Genomic DNA, 21,073 nt, shown 5'->3' on the forward strand with positions numbered 1-21,073 from the left:
TTCTCTGGCCACAGCCACAGATAATGAAAGACAAGCTGTCGGTGTGTCTCTGACAAAGGCTGTGCTGTGCAGCGGCCAAACACTGCAATCTCTTTCAGAGCCTAACCATATGGGATGATTAAACAGAGAGGAAAGTACAAGAGGATGTGTGCGGTCATTTTTTTTAAAAAGGTTTCTTTGTTCTGAAGGATAATCACCACTTTGACAGGCAAGCCCTGGCTTCAATTTCTGCCAGGGGCGGGGGGCAGCCCTGGAACCCATTTTCTATACTGGGGCTTGTTCCACAAATGTGTGAAGTTATGTTAAAGAACAGTTCCCCTGGGGAATTCAGAGGGAACCCATCTTCTCGCCACTGTCTCTCGGACTACCTGCCCCCCAACAGGCTTCCAAGCATGTCTGAGCCCCAATATCTTCCAATGTTTTTGAAATTAAGGGTTAGGCAGGTTCAGTACTACTGTCCAAGAATTTCTTAAAACATGTAGCTTTTTAAAAGATATTCCCTGCCAGTGGATGAACCTTTTATTCTTCCAGAGTATTCTATTGTTGGCAAAATGGTGTCCCTTTTTTGAGTGTATTAGTATAGAAAATACACAACCACCGAACAAAATTTACCAAACAATTTTAAATATCTAAATTAGAGCATATCAGTTTAACCAACTTGAGTTTTTTCTTCTTTTTGTTATTATCTTGGCAATTTATAGGACTTAATAATGTATTGTATTTATCCATGTTCTTATCAAAATAAGATGGTATTAATAACATGTTTTATATTATAAGTATATATTGTTATTTGCATATATTGTTAATTGAAATAAATATGAAAATTTAAAAAAAGAATATAAAAAGAACCTGTCTGGATTAGGCCAGCTGTCCATCTAGTTCAGCATTTTGTCTCCCCCAGTGGCCAACCAGTTACTATGAAAGGGTAACAAACAGGGCATAGAAGCCAAGACCTTCTGCCATGTTGCCTCCTACAACAAGTATTCAGAAGTTTTCTTCCTCTGGAGAATTCCTGGAGAACTCCAGGGCCCACCTTGAGGATGGCAACCCTTAGCTAGAGGTACCGTTTACTACCTACAAATACCCTTGTTGTTATAGACTCTATTAGACTCTATTCGAGTCTATAATCTTTTATAGCAAACAACGAAGTTCCAGTGACTGATGTGCCCCACACCTGCTTAGCATCTACAGGAAAGAACCAGAGATGAATGCTACAGCACATGCTTCACATTCACAAGACATCTGTAGCATCTCCAGTTATAACCAAGATGTCAAGTAGCAGGAATATGAAGAAAATACTCTCTGCCAACTTTGACACACGCTACTCATCAGAGTAAACTATACCCAGGGTTGCCAGGTCCCTATACCCTCTTGGTGGGAGTGGGGACCAAGTACTTACCGCATTCCTCCTACACGTCTGTTTTCACGCATGTGCATGATGACATCACGCCAGCCACAGGGGTGCTCCTGTACTTCGCGCAGGGCTAATTCTGGCCCATTTGGAGCCAAAATTGGCCCCAGTGATGCACAAGCATGCCTGTGGTAGACACAACGTCACTTCAGGAAGTGATTTGTTATGTTCCACCGGGAGTGCACCTGGTACATGCTTTCCCAAATTGCCTGCTAGTGGCGGGTGATTACTGGGGAGTGGGTACTTACCTCATGCCTCCTGCACATCTGTTTTCACGCATGTTTGTGATGACAGCACTTCCAAGAAGCAATGCCATCACACCAGCCACAGTGGTGCTCCTGCACTTCACACAGAGCTAATTCTGGCCCGTTTGGGGCCAAAATTGGCCCCAGCAAAGCACAAGCACGCCCACTGTCAATACAACGTCACTTCAGGATGTGATTCGTCATGCCTGGCTAGGAGTGCACCTGGTACATGCTTTCCCAAATTGCCTGCCAGTGGCGGGTGATCTCTGGGGGGCTTGACACCTCCCACCAACTGCTGGGAAAACCCTTAGGAGACTGCCCACTACCGGTGGGCAACTGGGAAGCCTAACTATACCAGGCTAGATGGATCTGATTTAGGCAGCTTCACTATACTGTTAGAGCAATGGGTATAGAAAAGTGTTCACTGGACACACAAATAAGCATTTAAGCAAGAATTTCACAATTAGGAAGCAGCTATGCTCAGGGCAGCCTGAGCATTATGTACAAATCCCAAAGAGAGACATAATGCTAAGTGTAAAATCTCTCTCCTTCATGCACCACATGAAAACATGTTTTTTTTAATGAAACTATGCTACATGCTTGATGAAAATTTGGTGGTGCTTCAGTTCTCCGATCTAGCCCATGCAATGCTGGCCGTTACCTATCATTTAAAGAATCTCAGAACGGATGAAAGTCTGCATCCACAGGAACACCATTCATTTTATGAAGAATTTGTTAGGCAACGAAATTGACTCTGGCAAAGGACAACTTCAGTTTGGAGACTGATCTGAATGCGTTATAATTAAACGTCTCAGGTACACAGAAACAGTAACTTAGTAATTTAACTTCCAGCATCAAGGCGAGATTTCTTACAAGACAAGCTGTGACAGGTCTAGAGCTATACTCAAGAATGCTTCAAGGTTCAAAAACACAAGGCAGGCCGCAGGTGTGGGCCCAGAATAATCACAAAAACATCACCCTCTGGGTATCAAGATGTAGGGGGGGGGGGGAGAAAGAAGAAAAGGAAGGGATCAACAGCTACCTGGTCCTATGTAAGAGAAATTATACTGAAAAGACACCTTCAAAAAGCAACATTTTACATCCATGAGGCTTTCAAAGAGAAGCCAGCTGCATCCATCAACGGCATGATTATTTTGTCAAAAAGTAAATTTTTGGCAGTCCAGGGGTGTCACTTCTCTCTAAACATACATTTAGCCATGTATTTAGCCAGACTAAAAAATCAAAACAAGAACGCATTGAACCCAATACAATTTAAACCAGGAGGTAGCACAAGCGATCCAGGTTATAAGCGAACGCTATGTTACCAAAAAGGAACTCCTTTTTATTGCCTCTGGAAAATGGCCAACAGAACAGATCCAGTGGATCTTTCTGCAGAAAGGATTCTACAGATGAGGAGTCACTGCTAAAAAAAAAGAAATCCCTGCTCTTGAGGAATGGCAATGTGGTGGAATTCATATCTCTGGCCCCTTTCGCACTTCCGGTTTAAAGTGCCATTTCTAAGCAGTCGCCGGAATCGCAACGGCTTCGGCTTGGCACCCGCTCTTTCCACACTGTCCGCAGCAGTTTCAATTTGGCGTCTTGTTTTTCATTTTAGACTGGCGTTGAAGCCTCAGTGCAGTTTTGGGCTTTCGGAGCTTTGCAATAGATGTCACACTTTTTAAAAAAAAAAACTTTGATCATGTGTATTAACATTGCAATGCTGAGCCCAGTCCTCCCCCTCTTTTTGCTGATTGGGCTGTCCCCTGCCCACTGGAGAGCCAATTTGTGGCAGAGTTCTGGGGGGAAACATACCACTCTCATTTATTTTTTTCAAAAGCCAAGCCAGGAAAGCGTTAAAACGATGCTTCTTTACCTCGCTGTTGCTTTGATTTGCAACACTGGCAGAAGACACCAGGAGGGAGAAAAGCAGCCATTTAACCCCTACCTGGCTTTTAAAGCCACTAGAAATTAGAAGTAAAGTTACAACACTTTCTTAGCTTTGAAAAAAAAAAGTAAGAGAGTGTGCTCATACTACTGACGAAGGAAGGGGGAAAACAGTCATTTAACCCTTTCCTGCTTTTTAAAGCCAGGAGGGAATACGGAGTAACATTTCAAGCAATGTTACAAATCATTCCTGGCTTTAAAAAAAGAGGGAAGGGAAGAGAAAAGCAGCCATTTAACCCTTTCCTGGCTTTTAAAGTCAGCAGAGAATAAGCAGCAAGGTTAGGAATCATTCCTGGCTTTGGAAAAAAAAATAAGAGTGTGTGCATACCCGGGAGGAAGTAAGCCAACGGAGAAGCAGCCTTACGACCCACACCTCACTTTACTGAAAAAAACGGCGGAAAAGGAGTTCAGAGAGCTGAGAAGGGGGTGGTGAAGTGAAGCAAACAGATTACTTTTAACAGTACTTTCTACTGCAATTGCACAGATTCACAACGCTGAAACGTTGAGAACCCCAAAAAATTACAGAAAAAGCAGACGGAGTGATGCGGAGCATGGATGTTATTAGATCCACAGACTAATCAGCTCCAGTAAAAGGAGAGCAGGATGCCGAGACGCAAGCAGCCCAAATGTGATTGCACAGTCCCACACAAGTGTGGGGAAACATGTGGGGTGCTGCTGAGGATGGGCCAGATCCGCACCGACCAATCAACAACCGAGGGAGAGGAGAGGGGGGAGAAGAGAAGCAAAAAGCATCCATACTGATGTTAATTAGGCCAAGCGCAACTGGGCAGCTGATTAAAAAAAAATGTCGCGGTATGTGCGCAAGGAGAAAAATTAGGAATGCTACAAACAAAGAATGTAGCTGTGTCCTGTGACTACCTTGCTAGTGTGAAACCCCTGCAAACATGGGGCGCGAAATAGGCACTGAGACGATTAAAAGACTGAGTGCGAAAGGGCCCTCTGATGTGCTGGAATTCAAAAGAGGGCCTCAAATCCTAGTCTCATCTCATAGAGGAGGGTTCATTTGAGAGAAGGCGCTCCTGGCAGTTAAAGTATTTTTTTTTAAGTAAAAAAACAACAGTATTAAACTCATAAGGTGACCAGTAAATTCTTGCAGTGCTGGTATAATACGCTCCATACAGGTGATCATAGACATATATCTCACCATTGCATTAATGAAGTGTGTCAAAATAGTTACCCTGATTGGTCGCACGTAAAGGCTTCAGATATTACTCCTTGTACTTGGGAACTGATTTTCACATACACAATATATTTTTGCAGGGCAACATTTATCAATGCCACACACAAAAAAAGTGTGGCTTTTGCCTGCAAGAAACATGTCAACAATGGGCCAGAAAGTTCAAGTTCTGCCTTTTCAGGCTGATTATATTCTGTGCCTTCCTACATTAAGAATCGTCAGTTGTAGACACTGCCTTACGGGGAAACCCATAAATCTCCACCTCACATGGTCTTCAGCACTTTCCTTTTCTAGAAATCTCAGGCCGGTTTAAGAATTTGGCCACTGTTATCATACTCGGCAACTTAATTTCTCTATGAAAATCAAGCTGATTCTGTGTTGCTATGGGAGCTAAATTCAATTTCCAAATATATTTTCTAAAAAGACGAGCTTTTCACTTTCAGCAGGAACAGCAGAACTGACTCCAAATGGAAGAGGAGGTAAGGGGGAAAAATAAATATGTCACTCCTTACACCCTCATCCACCACCACTCTCACTAGGCCGCATAGGCAGGCGTCTTCCTTGGAGCAGCAAAGATGTGTTTAATGATTCATCAGAAGTATGATTCACGATAAGCCTTGGGGCTCCAGAATGGGGATGCTGCCCACTCCCAGTAGAAAATCACACATAAATGGTAACCAAATGTTAAGCTGCAAAACTAGTTAATGACTGCATAATTAAACACATGCAAAGTTAAAAGGCAGCTTCATAAGGGAGCAAAGGATTCTCCTGAATAGCAAATAAGTACAATTAAATACTTCACTTGGTACTGGATTTCAAATGTAAATATTGCATGCAGCGGAGGTCAAAGTCTGTTTTCTCAATCGGCATGTTCATCTTAGACAGACAGACAGACAGACAGACAGACAGACAGACAGGCATCCACATGTGTTGTCCTTTCTGGATCAAGCTGTCTGCTTAAAATGCCGCTGCGTTTTTAATAAAAAAGGAAAATCGCTATAATGGCTAAGGCCAGGATCAACTGTGTGGGAGAAGAATCAGGGAGACCCAAGTTCAACATCAAGCCTGTCACCCTCTCACAGCCAAGCGCATCTCACAGGGCTATCGTGAGCGTAAAATGGAGGAGGGGGGAGAACTACATATATCACACGGAGCTAAATGGAGTCATGGCATGGCTTCAGAATCCTACCGCCAAGATGCCTCTGAGTATAGCCGACAGGGAACAAAAGTGAAAGTCTCTTATTTTTGGATTGTGCCCAACAGCTAGCGTTCAGAATTACACTACCTCTTGTTGCTTGGAAGGCTCCATTTTCTTGGCCTTCCCTCAACCCCCCCCCCCCAGTCAGGCTTCCCAGGTGCCTATCGCTGGTGCTTGCCCCTTTGCTTGCCAATCTGCCACTGATCAGCAAGAGGTGGCAAGCCCCTGGAGGTCACCCACCACCAGCAGGCACCTCGGGAACATGCGCGACGCACTTCCTGAAGTAATGTCATGCACCGGCCACGGGCGTGCTCCTGCACTTCACTGGGGCCAATTTTGGTCTCAAATGGCCAGAATTAGACCTGCGCAAAGTGTGGGAGCATGCCCATGGCCTGAGTAATGACATCACTTCCTGGAAGTGACATCATCACACAAGTGCCGGGAACACACACGTGAAGAGAGAAGGTAGAAGATAAGTGCCAGCCCCCCCCCTCCCACTAGGAGGTAAGGGGACCTGGCAACTTTAATTTCAGAGATTGAGACCAGCCCTTCTCTGACATTAATTTGTTTTGGAAAAGTTCCAAAGACCTACAACCTCCTTCCTTCTTACCTCCAGCCAATAAGAATATACATCTGTTAGCTTACCTGGATTTCAGTCCTCTTTCTCCAGCCTGAGGACAAGAATTTGGGCTGGGCAGCACCCAGCCCACATTTATTTACTTCATTTATATCCTGCCTTTCTCCCTAGTGGGGACCGAAAGTGACTTACAATGTTCCCTCCTCCTCCTCCATTTTATCCTTACAACAACCCTATGAGGTAGGTTAGGCTGACAGGGTGTCACTGGCCCAAGGCCTCCCAGCAAGCTTCCATGGCAGAGTGGAGATTTGAATCTGAGTCTCCCAAATCTTAGGCCAATACTCTAAACACTACACAATGAATATTTGCTTGTCAATACTACCAGTGTTTCATAAGAGACAAAACAAGTCCTATATGTGGCACATATTACATGCCTCCCCTCTGTATCTCCCCTGGGATTATTGGCTGGGCTGCTGACTTGGACCCTGGCAACACACACTTCTGATCCGCTCCAGATCACTCGTGCCTGCCGTTGTGTTACATGCCTCTTATCTCCCTTCCTTTGGATTTATTAGCTCTCCAGACACTTAGGACCACTGATCAGAACTCAAAACAGAACCTGTAATGAGAACAGATGGGTAGTTTAAAAACCCTACTTCACCCTCTCACTCTACCCCTCTGGCTTCTTGCATCCTCCTCCTTAAGCGATACACAACATAGAACATTTGAGTCAATACCTTTGGAATATTTATATCTTAACGTGGATATTCCAGTTTTTCCTAAGTTTGCTCAGTGACTGATGCCATCCTGACCGCTTGAGTATTCCTTATTCCACTCAATAAAACACTCTCGGATTTTGCCACATTCATGATCTCAGAACCTTTATCAAACTTGTTTTAGGAGCATCATCAATCTGTCAAAAGATCCTTTGGTTGTCCCTTGTGTTTGTTGTTGACCAAATCGACTTTACAACTGGCTGCTGCCCAAAGCCAGCAGCTGATAAGAAAGTCAGGTAGTGAAAGGAAGATCTTCTTCATTGTTCTCAAGTTATCCCAGGGTGATCTTGAGTCAAATCGGAAAGTGGAGCCCCAACCAAAAGGAATTAGGGTACATGGATCCCTTAATCTGGCCTCCCTTTTCTATACTTTATCTCAGAACTACAACATCCTTTAGGCAACCAGATACACACACAGGAATTTACATGTAGCTGTACCCAAGCATATACTACATAATAGCTTTGATATTTCCCATTTGTGTATTTCCATTTTTAGACTAATGTGGATTTATGCATTCCTACTTTTTTCTTTAAAAGTGTCAGATCTAGATATTACATTTATTTGCACGCTCCAGAAATTGAACACATGGCATGATGAATTACTATGTGAACTCTGGCAAGGATGGTTGCTGGCAATTACTGTAAGAAATGTGCATTTAAAAATACTTTTATATTGAACTACTCTGAGTTAGCTTTTAGCGGCACATATGGCCAGTTTCTCACTTGCGTATTATTTCACATGTGCCCACAAGGGCCACAGAATCATAGCAGGCCACCTGCACACTTGTGCTCCCCCTTCTTCCTCGTCATAGCTCAATGCTTCTTCCTTTGAACAGGCCTTTTGCATTCATGTCCCATAAAGCATCTGCACAAACCCCCAGCCCAGTACCCATGCACATCACAAATACCCTCAGAGTAGCCTGACTGTAAATTTGCATGGCTTATCTCACACAAAACACACTATGCACACAGCCCAGTCAAACATGGGAAACCTTCAAGATGTGGTCCCCCCATGCATGCCATTCCTGATAAGTCTCCAGCTTGTGAATCACTGTTTGATTCTAGGAAAAAGTAAACCAGCTATTATTTTTATCAATCTCACCCCATTCCTCTCTTTACTCCAGTCCCCATCACACATGGCTTTTGTCCATACAGGTCCCATGATTCTCAGCATAGCATTTTTGGTGAGCAAGAGAACCCACATCCTCCCTTTTTTACCAGTGGAAAAGTTGGCTGGACCCATCTCAACAGTTTGCTGCAAACTTATGCTGAAGTCATTAAGTAGCTGCAGCGTGTGAAGAGGCAGGGATTGTGCAAGCAGCCTGAAAGATCTTTCTTACAGCACCAAAGCAAGCATTTGAGCCAAGACCCCGATTCCAGAATGCCCCTTTCTGGAAGGTTTTTAAATTTAATTTATTTATTATTAAATTTATAGCCCACTCTTCCCACAACGGGGGCTCACAGCAGATAACATCACATATGATCTAATCATAGTACAATCACATTAAAAGAACATAAAATTCAATAAGCATAAAATTCTAGGCGGCAACCCATATTGCTTAACCCATCCAAATTATCCCATGAGATGCAGTCCCTGACCAAGTGCTCCTCACAAGGATCAAGTATCAAGCATTTACGTACGTTTCTGGGCTCTTCTTTCCATAACTGTGATATATGTGCCCTGAGAGGAGCATTTTAAGCGAATCTCCCTTAATTCCCCTCTTGTGGAACTGGTTCCAGTGTTACAGAATAACACCTCCTCACTGCAGCATACTGCCTAAGCAGCACCAGAGAAGATGGAGGTATAATCGCAGAAGAAATTCAAAAGAGAGCTGCTAAGTGGTTGGGCTGTGAATCAGTACTCCGCAGGTTCAAATCCTACTACTGCCATGAGCTCAGTAGAGGGCCATTGGTAAGCCACTCCTCTCAGCCCCAGCTCCCCATCTGTCTTGTGGGGATAATACTAACACCAACTTTGTTCACTCCACTGACTGGGGCTTTTCTAGACTATCTAGAAAAGCAGTACATAACCCCTCCTTCTTCTTATTAAAAAGTAGGTTTCCAGACTGCGGACAGCATGGTGTAGTGATTAGAGTGTCCAGCTATGATCTGGAAGATGCAGATTCAAATCCCATTCTGCCATGGAAGCTTGCTGTGTGACCTAGGGCTGGTCACACACACTCAGCCTAACCAACCTCACAAGGTTGTGGTGAAGATAAATCAGAGGAGAAGATGATCCAAGCCACACTGGATCCCCACTGGGGAGTAAAGTGGGGTATAAACGATGTAAATAAATGAATAAATATCCACTCATGATGCACAGGCGTGGTCTACACATGCAGCAGAAGGAAGTGGAAATGTGGTCGAAGGGACTGAACCATCCCTTACCCATAAGCTATGTTAGCCTGGTCTATTGTTCAACCTTTGGCATCTACCAACTCATTCTACCACATATGTAGAGATCAGGCCTCATCAGATCTTCTCCCACACAAGCATTCCAACTCTGCTCCCTACAGCAGGGAGAGGCAACTAGCATCCTAGGGGCTCCATATGACACTAGGAAGGTGGCCCATATTTCAGTATATTCAAGAGAAACTAACAGATCTTTAAAATGGAGGGCACACAATACTGGGGAATCTTCTGCCAAAGGGTATTTAAGCCCCTCCACAAAGTCTGAGCAGCCAGTGACAGAACCCTTGTTGAACATGTTGGCCGTTGGCTTCAATTTGCATCACTCCCCCCCCCCTTAAAGTATGCATGGAGGAGCATAAACATCCCATGGGTTTCTGGGGGATGTTCTCTCCTGGTGTAAAGCTAGGACAGATTAGAAATATTAGAGCAAAAATGGCTTACATCTGATGGGCCTCATAATGGGTCTGGGCCCAGAGTCAACCCTGCACCAGCAGATGTCCACAACTGTTTAAATACACATACTGTTTGTTTATTGCAGGAAAAATAAGTATAAGAAGCAGCTGACTCACAGGTCAGAACTAGCTTGGCAGGCTTTATAGGGAGAATAGACAAATTCATGGAGATTTCTGTTCATGGCTCTTAGTTATGATGGATGAACAGGACCTTCCACGTTCCTCAGCAGCCCACTTAAGAACTCCTTTTTCTTAAGGGCAGCCACGGGGGAGGGGGGGGTTGGCCTCTGTACCCCCTGCTTGTTGGCTTTCTGGGGCATCGAGTAGGCAACTGTGGGAAACAGGATGCTAGACTAAGATGGGGCCATTGGGCTGATCCAGCAAAAACTCTAATGTTCACAGCAAATACTATTTCTTTGTAAAACGTGGAGCTGCTCTTACTTTCCACAAGGACAGTCCAATGCAGATCAGTGTCATAATGTTCCAACCTGACTAATTCAGCCATGCCTCGAACAAAGTGGCCTCTACGAAAACCGCCAATAGATGCAATCAAGAAAAATGGTCAAAACAACACTTGCCAGCCATACCAACTCGATAAGGCTTGATGTATTTGCCAATTATAATTTTTTTTTCCAAGCAGACACATGGAAACATTCCCAGTTTTAATATTTACGTCTCTTCTTCCTTCCCACTCTTAAGATCAACAGAACATTTTGTAATCATGGCCAGTCAAGCATGCTTATCTACAAGCAACATTTCACGGCAATGTCGCTCGTTGCTCAATTCTACTCCATTTCCCCTTGTTACCTTCATTGAAATTGTCATCGGCTGAAATGTGGGTCAATGGGGACTGGGGTCGAGAATCGCCACACAGTGAATAGCTGTGTTCTGCCTGAATGAGGGGCGCTGGAGAAGCCGGCGACAGCTCCACTTCCATCATCTCATTCTTCTCGGACAGGAAAGGATCGTTCAAGAGCTGACCCAATATGTCTTGGGAAAACTCGTCAAGGAGTTCTGTGAAATGCTGTGGAGAAAGGGGGCAAAAGAAAAGAGTGAAGAGAATTCTAATGCAAGTCTGAAACACAGACAGGCAAGCAATAGCAAAGCAACCAAATTGACAAGTAGCATTCTGGCTTTCTGATCATTTTCATCCCTCAGTCTTTCAAGGTCAGCCTTTGAACACTTAAAGTTGCCTTCTTTAAAGGTATAATCAAGATCAATACTACCTTAGACAGTTTGTTGTTTGTGTTGTTCTCTAATTCTGTAATCCTAGTCTTATTGCCCTGTTCGCTGGTTGTCTTGCGCTGCCTGATTGCACTGTTTTATATTCTGTAATCCGCCTTGAGTTTCAGCAGGAAAGGGGACTATAAATAAATATGTACCGCCCAGAGTGTCTTTCCAGACTCTCCAGTGGAGGACTTTCACATCACGTACTACCGGATCCTTTTTAACTGGAGATGCCAGGGATTGAATCTGGGAGCTTCTGAGCATGAGGCAGATGCTCTGCCACTGAGCCATGGCCCCTTGTTTAGTAATGACAATTCTCAGGCCGCTCAGCGCACTTCCCACAAGTGGACCGGCAGCAAGAATCTGGGTCAATGGATCTCTGCAGCATAAAATGACTTTGCAATGGCTTGTCCTCACATCTTCCTTCACAACTCCATTTATTTAAGAATAGCATTAAGTGCATCAGACCGAGAGCTATCAAGAGTCAGACTGCTTAAGCAACAGAAAGGGACCACAGTGTTAAAATCAGGCCTGAACCTGGGTAAATGTTGAGTGCTCTTCTGGTGGAAGTCCTAAGCACTGCCACTTTTAGAAAGTAAAATCAAGTGGGTTTTTTAAAGATAAATGGAAGTGTTCTTCAGTTTTAAAAAGCAGTTCTTGTTCCTTAAATGAAAATGGGATTGATTTAAAAAGCAGGACAGGAGAGTGCTCCGGGTGGGGGTCCACCCTGGACTTAGTTTTGAGGTGACAACCCCTCCCCAACTCATAAGCAAGACATAACAAGCCCTTGCTTATCTCCAACACCGGGTAATCCGATGTAGGTTGTTTCAGAATTTGAAGCCTCCATTCTGCTGCTCACAATTAATATTCAGCACTGATAGATCTATTCCTCTATTGTGTTCTTTAAAAGTTACTCTAAGCTGGTAGCCTGTACTACTACTCCTTCTGGCAATTAAATCCATAAGTTAGTTAAGTGCTGCATGAACATAGTTTCTTGTGCCACCTATGGATGATGCTTTAGGCTGATCCTGCACTGGGCAAGGGGTTGGACAAGATGGTCTGTATGGCCCCTTCCAACTCTATGATTCTATGATTCTATGATGAGCCACAGTTCTAATGTAATGAATGATAGAGCACACTCTTCACTCTTTCCATATTTACCACATTAGACATTCAAACTATTTTGGCTATGTTTGCGATGGTGCAACCATTTGCAAGCAGAAGCAATCACATGGCCACTTTATTTAAACTGTATCTTACACAGGTGCTTTCCACCCACTTACAATGAGGTGGCTCACACATGCATGTTTATTATCAAGTGAAGACCTGAAAGTGTGAATTTTCACAAAGCTAACGCTGCTGATAAAGTGTCCAGGACTATATTATGCCATACAACACCATTACATGTACTTCTGCTCCAACACTATTGTTTTGTTTTTAACAAAAAGTAAGTACAGGAATCTGTAATAGTCCACATACACTATTCTAAGATCCCTGAAAGAAAGCCAGGCTCAAAAAAAAATCTAAGTGCAATGTTTAAAATCTTGTTTGTAAATGACTCATATAGTATAACATGCTTCAGTGGATATCTCCTCCCTCTCCCCTCCAAAAATTCCACAGACATTTTTCATGTCTGGGGAGAAAAATCCTGAGATGTAGTTGGCCCTTGGTTTCAGAACCCCTTCCAGAAAACTCAACTTAACTGTACTTACTAACAACTTACTGGGAAAGCAAACATTACCAATCCAGCCTTCCAACAGATAAATATGGTCTGACCCTTTGAAAATGGGAACAGTGTTTGGAATATATCGTCAAAGACAAACACAAGAACCCATGAGCAAATTCATGCCAAAAGACAAGGTCAGCAACAATATTATGAAGCAAACTCTGATGTTGCTGGAATGCTCTGAGGAGAGCCGTAATTAATGAAAGTACATCTTTCACCCAACCAAGCAATGAAAATCCCAGAGGATATGTTGCCAGAACACCACGTCTTCCACATATACTCTGTCTCACATGGTTTGTGTTTCCCAAGAAGCAGGGGAGGGGGTCGGCCATACTTTCAGGGGAAGGCATGTTCTAATCTTTTCTAAGCCATATCCATTAAAGTGAACTTGTTTACCACGACAGCCTAGAGTTGCTTGTTTTAATATGGAAAAATAAAGCAGAAAGACACACACACACACACCCCATGTGCAACTATTGGGACATTTGCAACAACAGTGCACCAGACCAAAAGCAAAATTTTCAACCCCTATAGAAGCTGCAATTTTATGCACATTTACCTGGGAGTAACCCCCAATGAACAAAGAGAATAAGACTATTCTGTAAAGATTACAGAATCTGCACATATTCCACCCTTTGTCCCTTGCAAGTCTTTCCCTCTCTTCTCGTTTTGTATCTCCGTCAAAATTTAGATTTCCTTGTGGCAGCTGTCTTAGTTGTATTACTCTAAAAAGCATCCTGTACATGAATGGGCACTATCACACCATTCTTGTTATTATAATGTTAGGAGACAGAATTCTGCTTTCCCCCTCAATTTAAAAATTGTTATTCATACAATAGAGCTGTGCAGGCCTGAGGGAAAATGGCCCAAAGGACTTTCCCACCCGCCAATGGAACAAACATGGAAGTTCTCCGTTTATATTGCTGACTGTCTTGACAAGTGTAACCAAGACGACACAAAGAGGCCTCCTTCTGCTTTCTTTCCCACCAGTCCCACACTCCAGTGCCATCCTAAGCATAGTTACACTAGTTTAATCCCTAAGACTTAAATGGACTTACAGCAGTGTAATTCTGATCAGGGTAGCCGTGTATAGCATTTCCTCATATTCAAAAGGCTGCCAACATTTTCAGTTTCCTCTTACTTGGGAATGCAGCTCTTGTTCCATCCTGTGATAAAGCAACTGCTGTATTCTAGACTGTGGGAAATGTTAAAATGCCCACTGGAAGGATCATGGAGTTAAGACAGGCACTCTTCAGTCACTACAACTTTTTGTCTAGGAAGATACTCTATGGTACACTTGGCACAGTGGTCCATACTGCTCTACCTACATGGAAGACAGCCAGGGCTTTTTTTCTAGGAAAAGAGGTAGTGGAACTCAGTGGGTTGCCCTTGAAGAAAATGGTCACATGGCTGGTGGCCCCTGCCCCCTGATCTCCAGAGAGAGGGGAGTTTAGATTGCCCTCCGCACCGCTCAGCGGCAATCTAAGCTCCCCTCTGTCTGGAGATCAGGGGGCCATGTGACCATTTTCAAGAGGTTCCGGAACTCTGTTCCACCGCATTCCAGCTGGAAAAAAGCCCTGAAGACAGCAGTAGCTAGTGAACAACTCCCAAGCACCAGTGGATTACTTGGTAGTAAACAGCAGAATTCATCTTCAGTGTCCATCCACCCGATGTGGAATCCACTAAACAGAATGCCAGGCCCAGTTTTTACAAGCACTCGATATTTTCCAGTTGAGCAACACATTCTCTCCAACATCTGCTCTAAAGACGCTTTAAAAAAACAAAACCCTACCAATACTTCATTCCCAGGTGGATGTCATTCGCTACAGACTGTAACTCAGATTTAAATCAATGTTCCAAGTTCTAATGGAAAACTCACAGTAATTAGGATCCTAACTCACTCTACTACCAAGATGGCCTCTCTATTGCTATGAAAATTTAGTAAAGAGTTTTTAAGAGAAAAAAAAAGATAAGGGTACAAACTAGGTGAAGCTAAAACAAAAAGGAAAAGGAAGAGGCTTTTTCACATTTCTAGAGGGAAATACCCCACCCCCCACCCCAAAGTATGAAGTTGTAAAATTTGTCGATTTCTGTCTTAATTCCAGATGGCCTAAACTTGTTAAGTATGAACATTCTACAGCTCGCCCCATTTACCAGGAATAAACTTGATTTTTGGCCCCTATCCCTGGACACCTTTCAAAAGCCACTAGAGTTGCCATTTTTCAGGGCTCGCAATCCATATACTAGAAGTTAAGTGTCTGAGGGGTCACTGGGGAGTAAGAACATGTATATATTGTTTTTAGTGTTCTGAACACTTCACACAAACTACTTTGCTGTATTCTTTACAAACTGTCCTGTACAGGAGACCAGTGTTATTCCCAGACTGCAGACGTGATGGACTGGCTGATGCACCAGGAAACAGGGGCTTACCTAAGGGCTACATAGTGAATTTGCAGCAAAGAGGAGACATGAACCAAGAATCCTTTATTTAGCCACTATGCTACACAAGCTCGTAATGCCCTTGTTCTCTCCTGGACACACATGCAGACCTACACAGACAAACATTAAGATTGCGGTCCTACATGCATTTACTTAAAACTTAAGTTTCACTGAACTCAGTGCAAATTACTTCTATGTATGTATGTATAGCAGGAGGTTGTAAGGCACCTTGCAGTGCACAATCTGCCATTCTGACACACAGCATCTGCAGAAATATATTTTGAATTCTTGATAGTATATTTCAAAACAGACTTTTTAACACACTAAAGAATACTTGTGTCTTTTAGATGCCTGCAGGATAGGCTATTCCAGTGTAAATGAATACACCCTCCAGCAGGAAGAGTAGATATATTAATTTATTTACTTCCTTCATTTTTACTTCCTCCACTTTTCTCTTCAACGGTACTCCAGAGTGGCTTACACCATTCTCCTCTCCTCCATTTTAACCTCACAACAATCCTGTGAGGTAAGTTAGGCTGAGAGTTTGTGACTGACCCAAGGTCACCTAGGAAGTTCCACATAGGACTGCCAACCTCCAGCTGGTGGCTGGAGATTTCCCAAATATACAGCTGATCTCCAGGCCACAGAGACCAGTTCCCCTGCATAAAATGGCTGCTTTGGATGCTGGACTTTATGACATTATATTCCACTGAGGTCCTTCCCCTCCCCAAATCCCACCCTCTCCAGGCTCCACCCCCCAAATCTCCAGGAATTTCCCAACTTGGAGCGGACAACCCTATTTTTATGAGACAGCGAGGATTCAAACTGAGGTCTCTGAGATGCTAGTCAGAAACTCTAACTACTGCACCAGAGTGGCTCTTCCTTCTGCAAAGTGTAATGAGGTGACAGTGAGTGATACTTGGTGTGATAATAAAGGTATTACAAACATATTCCTACTTTCATCTATTACATTTTTACCCTAAATGCTTTTTCCAAGGAGTTCAAGGTGACAGTCTCTTCCATTTTATTCTCACAACATTTTTGTCTCTTCCATTTTATTCTCACAACAGTCCTGGGAGTTAGGTTGGGCTGAGAGGAAGTGATAGGTCTACCATCACCAAGTGAGCTTGACAAAGGAAGATCAGAGATTTGGGGAGCCAGTTTGCTGTAGTGCATAAGAGTGGCAGGACTCTCATCTGGAAAACTGGGTTTGATTCCCCACTCCTCTGCTTGAAGCCAGCTGGGTGACCTTGGGTCAGTCACAGCTTCTCGGAGCTCTCTTAGACCCACCCACCTCACAGGGTGATTGTTGTAAGGATAATAATAACACACATTGTAAACCGCTTTGAGTGGGCGTTAAGTTGTCCTGAAGGGCGGTATATAAATCGAATGTTGTTGACTTGGATCTCCCCAGTCCTCATCCAACACTTTGACCAAGCCCCCACCAACTGGCAGTTTGCCTTGACAACACTAGCTCTTGAGTATGAGAGGGTATGGTACCTTGTAGTAGTTTTCAAGAGACACACCAGTCCCTTGTTCCTGGTTTTAAAACAGCTTTACACTTGGAAGAATAAGGGGGGAAAGGGACTTAGATAAAACAGTATTCTGGGAAGGGAGAAAGAAAATATATATACATTACTGACTGAGGTGAGGCAACAAATTGGGTAGACCCAAGTAATGGAGTAGCAAATGCATTGAGCAATATCCAACATGAAATCTGATTAAAGATAACAGCACTACAATGTCAGTTTAAGATGCCCTGGCATGAAGGTCCCGATCACCGTAAGCTGCTATTTACACAGAGCCAAGAGTTAAAGCCTAGAGCTGTCTAGACCAGAATTGCCAACTTCAAAAACTGTGTGTTAGTTCTTGCCAAAATAAACCAAAGATAGTCACACAAAGGAATTCAGAACCAAACTAGACATTCATTTTTTAAAACAAATTGTGTGGAGGATTCTGCCACCAGCCTACTTCAGCTCCATCAGACAGCAGCAGCTAGAAACTGCCAAGCACTGCAGGGACCTCATTTGGACTGGGACCATGGGGCAGAGGGCAAAGGGGCTCCACCCTCCCTCCATGCCATTTTCCCAACTTGAACTGGCCCCAGGGGTGTTTATTTGCCCTGTTAGAAGGCTACATAATTTGCACTGGGCTTCTGTGGCACTTGGGAAATCAGTTCCCAGCAGCTGCTAGTACAAATCAGACTGAGGAAACCCTAACCAGACTAATTTTTTAAAAATGACTAATTTGGCCATTAGTGGAAAAGATAAAGTTCTCATCATCATCTGATGGACTTCCTTGACAGCACAGAAAAACAGTATACTTAAAAGGGTTTCTGGCTGCTATTGGCTGAGCTGCTCTTCCAAGCCGAAGATGAGAAGAACCAGAAACCTGATACGAGACTGGAGTTCTACCATCCAAATGAGTACAACAGGTACTCTATTCAAAAGGACAGATACAACACAGTGGAAAGAGGGATTATCCCTATGAATTGGCTAAATGTGTAGCGTTTTCACAAACTATGACTTTATCCATACACTGTTGGTTATTGCACTATATCAATCATTCACCTTCTGGATTGTTTGGCCCATAGAGGAAACCTCAGCTGTGAATAATTAGCACGATACAACAATGTAAAATACGCCACTATGTGTGGATGAAGCTTATGGTTGGGTCATGCTTCCCACATGCCATATCCCATTAATTTGCCAAAGCATATCATACCTGCCCCCCTCCCAAATCCCACCTGTGTTGTGAGCAAATAACAGGAATTCACACAGGAATTTTTTGAGGGGCAGGGAGAAAAAGGGCCTCTGAAAGTACATATTGGCTGAGGAGCCCCCAGCAACCGCTGAGTCTCTCCAGCTTCATACCATTTCTTTCAGACAAAACATTCCTTTCTTACAGTCTGAGTCTGCCTCCGGCATAAAAGGCTATTTATGTCTGATTGCAAGAATCCCCGTGGAGCAGGCCGGGGCCTACACTACTCCCTACTCTTGTCTTGACTTCCCACTGCAGAAAATCTCCATAGCAGTTCATAATATCACATAAGCCACTTTAAAATAAAAGCTGTGCTGAAACAGAACCAGCAGCCACAGGGCGCTGGCCTGACAATGTAAAGTGTCATGTCTAAGGAAAAAGTACAAATTAAATGCCTAAAGTTCTTGGTTATTTATACAGTGATATAGAATATGCAGCAAAATCGACTGATAACTTGCTTTTACATTCAAACCAACTTTTCTCATATTTAATCCATACTAATTGTAGGTCAGTGTTAGCCAACTTTCTGACAAGCAGGTCACACAAGTTAACACATTAGAGTGTTGCATGTATGTATGAAAACATACATAATTTCAACAATTAATCACCTTTCTTGATTATAAACACAGTCCCTACCTGTTGTATCGGATGACTCGGGGGTAGAGTTGCCAAGTCCAGGTTGGGAAATTCCTGAAAATTTGGGGGTAGAGCCTGGAGAGGGCGGGGTTTGGGAAGGGGAGGGACCTTAGTAGAATATAATGCCATAGCGTCTACCTTCCAAGGCAGTCGTTTTCACCAGTGGAACTGATCTCTTCCACTAGGAGATCAGTTGTAATTCTAGGAGATCTCGAACCACCATCTGGAGGCTGGCAACCCTACTGGGGTACTATAATCTAGCACGGTAATGTCCAACGTGACACCCATGGGCACCAATGCACCCACCAGAGTTTAAGCTAGTACCCACTCATGTATTTGAAGAAAGTGGGGGAAAGCCCCTCCCACTTCAGCCTGCTGCCAACCAGCTGAACAGTGGAACCAGCCTGCTGCTGCCCAGCTGATAGTGGTTGCCCATCACCCTTTCTCACAATTCCAAAGATGCCGACAGGCTCACCAAGGTTGGGGACCTCTTATTTGGCATTAATAGTTACAATCTAATTTGACTGCTTCTGTGCCCCGATACATACAATGCTATCAGGACTGAGAAAAGTGGATGAGGCTGGACTATGCATAGGGCAAGGAGTTGCATATTGGATTGGACTAGACCCCCCACAGTCACTTTCAGCCCTGCCTTAGAACACAGAAATCCCTGCTCACAAAAGCCACTGCTGCAATTTTGGTAAGCTTTTCTAACATTGCACTGGTCACATGTCTAACTGCTAACTGCTAACATTTGCATAACTGCATTGATGAGCTGGATCCAAATTTCCCTTAGTGAGAAAGGAAGGAAGGGTTTTCCCATCTTCTGATCTTGCCTTACTAGGGACCATAGGACTTGCATGGACAAAAGACATGTGGGACAGGGTTGTGATAAGGAAAGGGACAGGATGAGATTGACTGATGAAGCTGGCTGTATCCCAACCCAATATATAGAAGCACCAGATCCAGCTCTCAAAATAGGACATCAGAACCACACATCATACATCTCGGGGTGGGGATCATGGCCTGGGACAAAGCACAGAGTTCAAAACAATAAGAATTTACTGATGGAGTTCTGCTATCTACCTTTCCTCTGGGCCCACTTATACTTAATCTCCTGAAGCCATTCTGCCTGGAAGCTTGCCATAGACTTTTAAGGCATCCCGCCAACAGGACAGTATTTCTGTTTTATCATCTATACATGCACACATGCTCACACACACACATTTCAAACACAGAATGTTCTAGCTGGCTGTCATTCACAACATAGCTAGCTAATGTAATTCGCTATCTATGTTGATTATATGGCATTCCACTTTCTTCCCACAAGAGCTTACACCATGGTGGGACATATGAATCATTCTGAAATAAAAATTCACAGCTGCAGGATGAGTGGGTTGAGCTCAACCTCTTTAGGAATAGCCCCTTCTAGATTGTTCTCTCCACCTACATTTCTACTTCTTAACATTGCAGTGGGTAGCACACAGCCATCTTGGGCGGGGGAGGGAACAGCATGAGCCCCAGCTAATTTTAATTTGATCCCATTCCACATGAAAGAAAATCCCTAATGTTTTCATGAAAGCTATTTATGTTGGATTCCATTCTGCTCTTCTCCCTTGTACATCATCGTTATGATATCTTGCCCCTCAAAATAGTTATGATCTTAAATCATTTACTCTGAATAAAGTCAAGTAACTTCAATAGTGTGGCAAAGTGGATGTATATCCCCTTATTACATACATACTTTATATTAGAGCTCCTTGACTCAGCAGTGCTGAGAACTTTCCAGTTTTGCTAGTTGAAAGGCTGGCACGGGATGCTGGAGTACATATTGGTACAGAAGGCCTATAATTGCCTGTTTAACCAAAGTTTGCTTTGAAGTGGTAAGAGACACCATTTGCTTAGAAAGACAGCCCTATGGCTTGCATGGTGATTAAACGATCTGGAATTAGTAAGTTATAATAAAAGAATTGCGTCCGGGGCCCAGGAGGGGGAGGAAGACTTAATTTGAATTGTAATTTGTATTTCGTAAGGTCAACCACTCCATCAATATTATACTTTGCTTTAATTTTT

General features: G+C 43.5%; 1 protein-coding gene across 2 annotated transcripts in view; it reads right to left on the reverse strand.

Annotated features, from left to right (window-relative positions):
• Positions 1-21,073, reverse strand: part of CREB3L2 (cAMP responsive element binding protein 3 like 2) — a 92,504-nt gene that overhangs the window by 34,177 nt on the left and 37,254 nt on the right. For both annotated transcript variants that reach the window (XM_054988423.1, XM_054988422.1), the window contains exon 2: positions 11,020-11,236. In XM_054988423.1, coding sequence (XP_054844398.1) covers positions 11,020-11,236 — 217 coding nt within the window. The remainder of the gene's footprint in view (positions 1-11,019; positions 11,237-21,073) is intronic.

Source organism: Eublepharis macularius, chromosome 9 (assembly GCF_028583425.1).
Source record: "Eublepharis macularius isolate TG4126 chromosome 9, MPM_Emac_v1.0, whole genome shotgun sequence".
In the NCBI taxonomy this organism is placed as follows: Eukaryota; Metazoa; Chordata; class Lepidosauria; order Squamata; family Eublepharidae; genus Eublepharis; species Eublepharis macularius.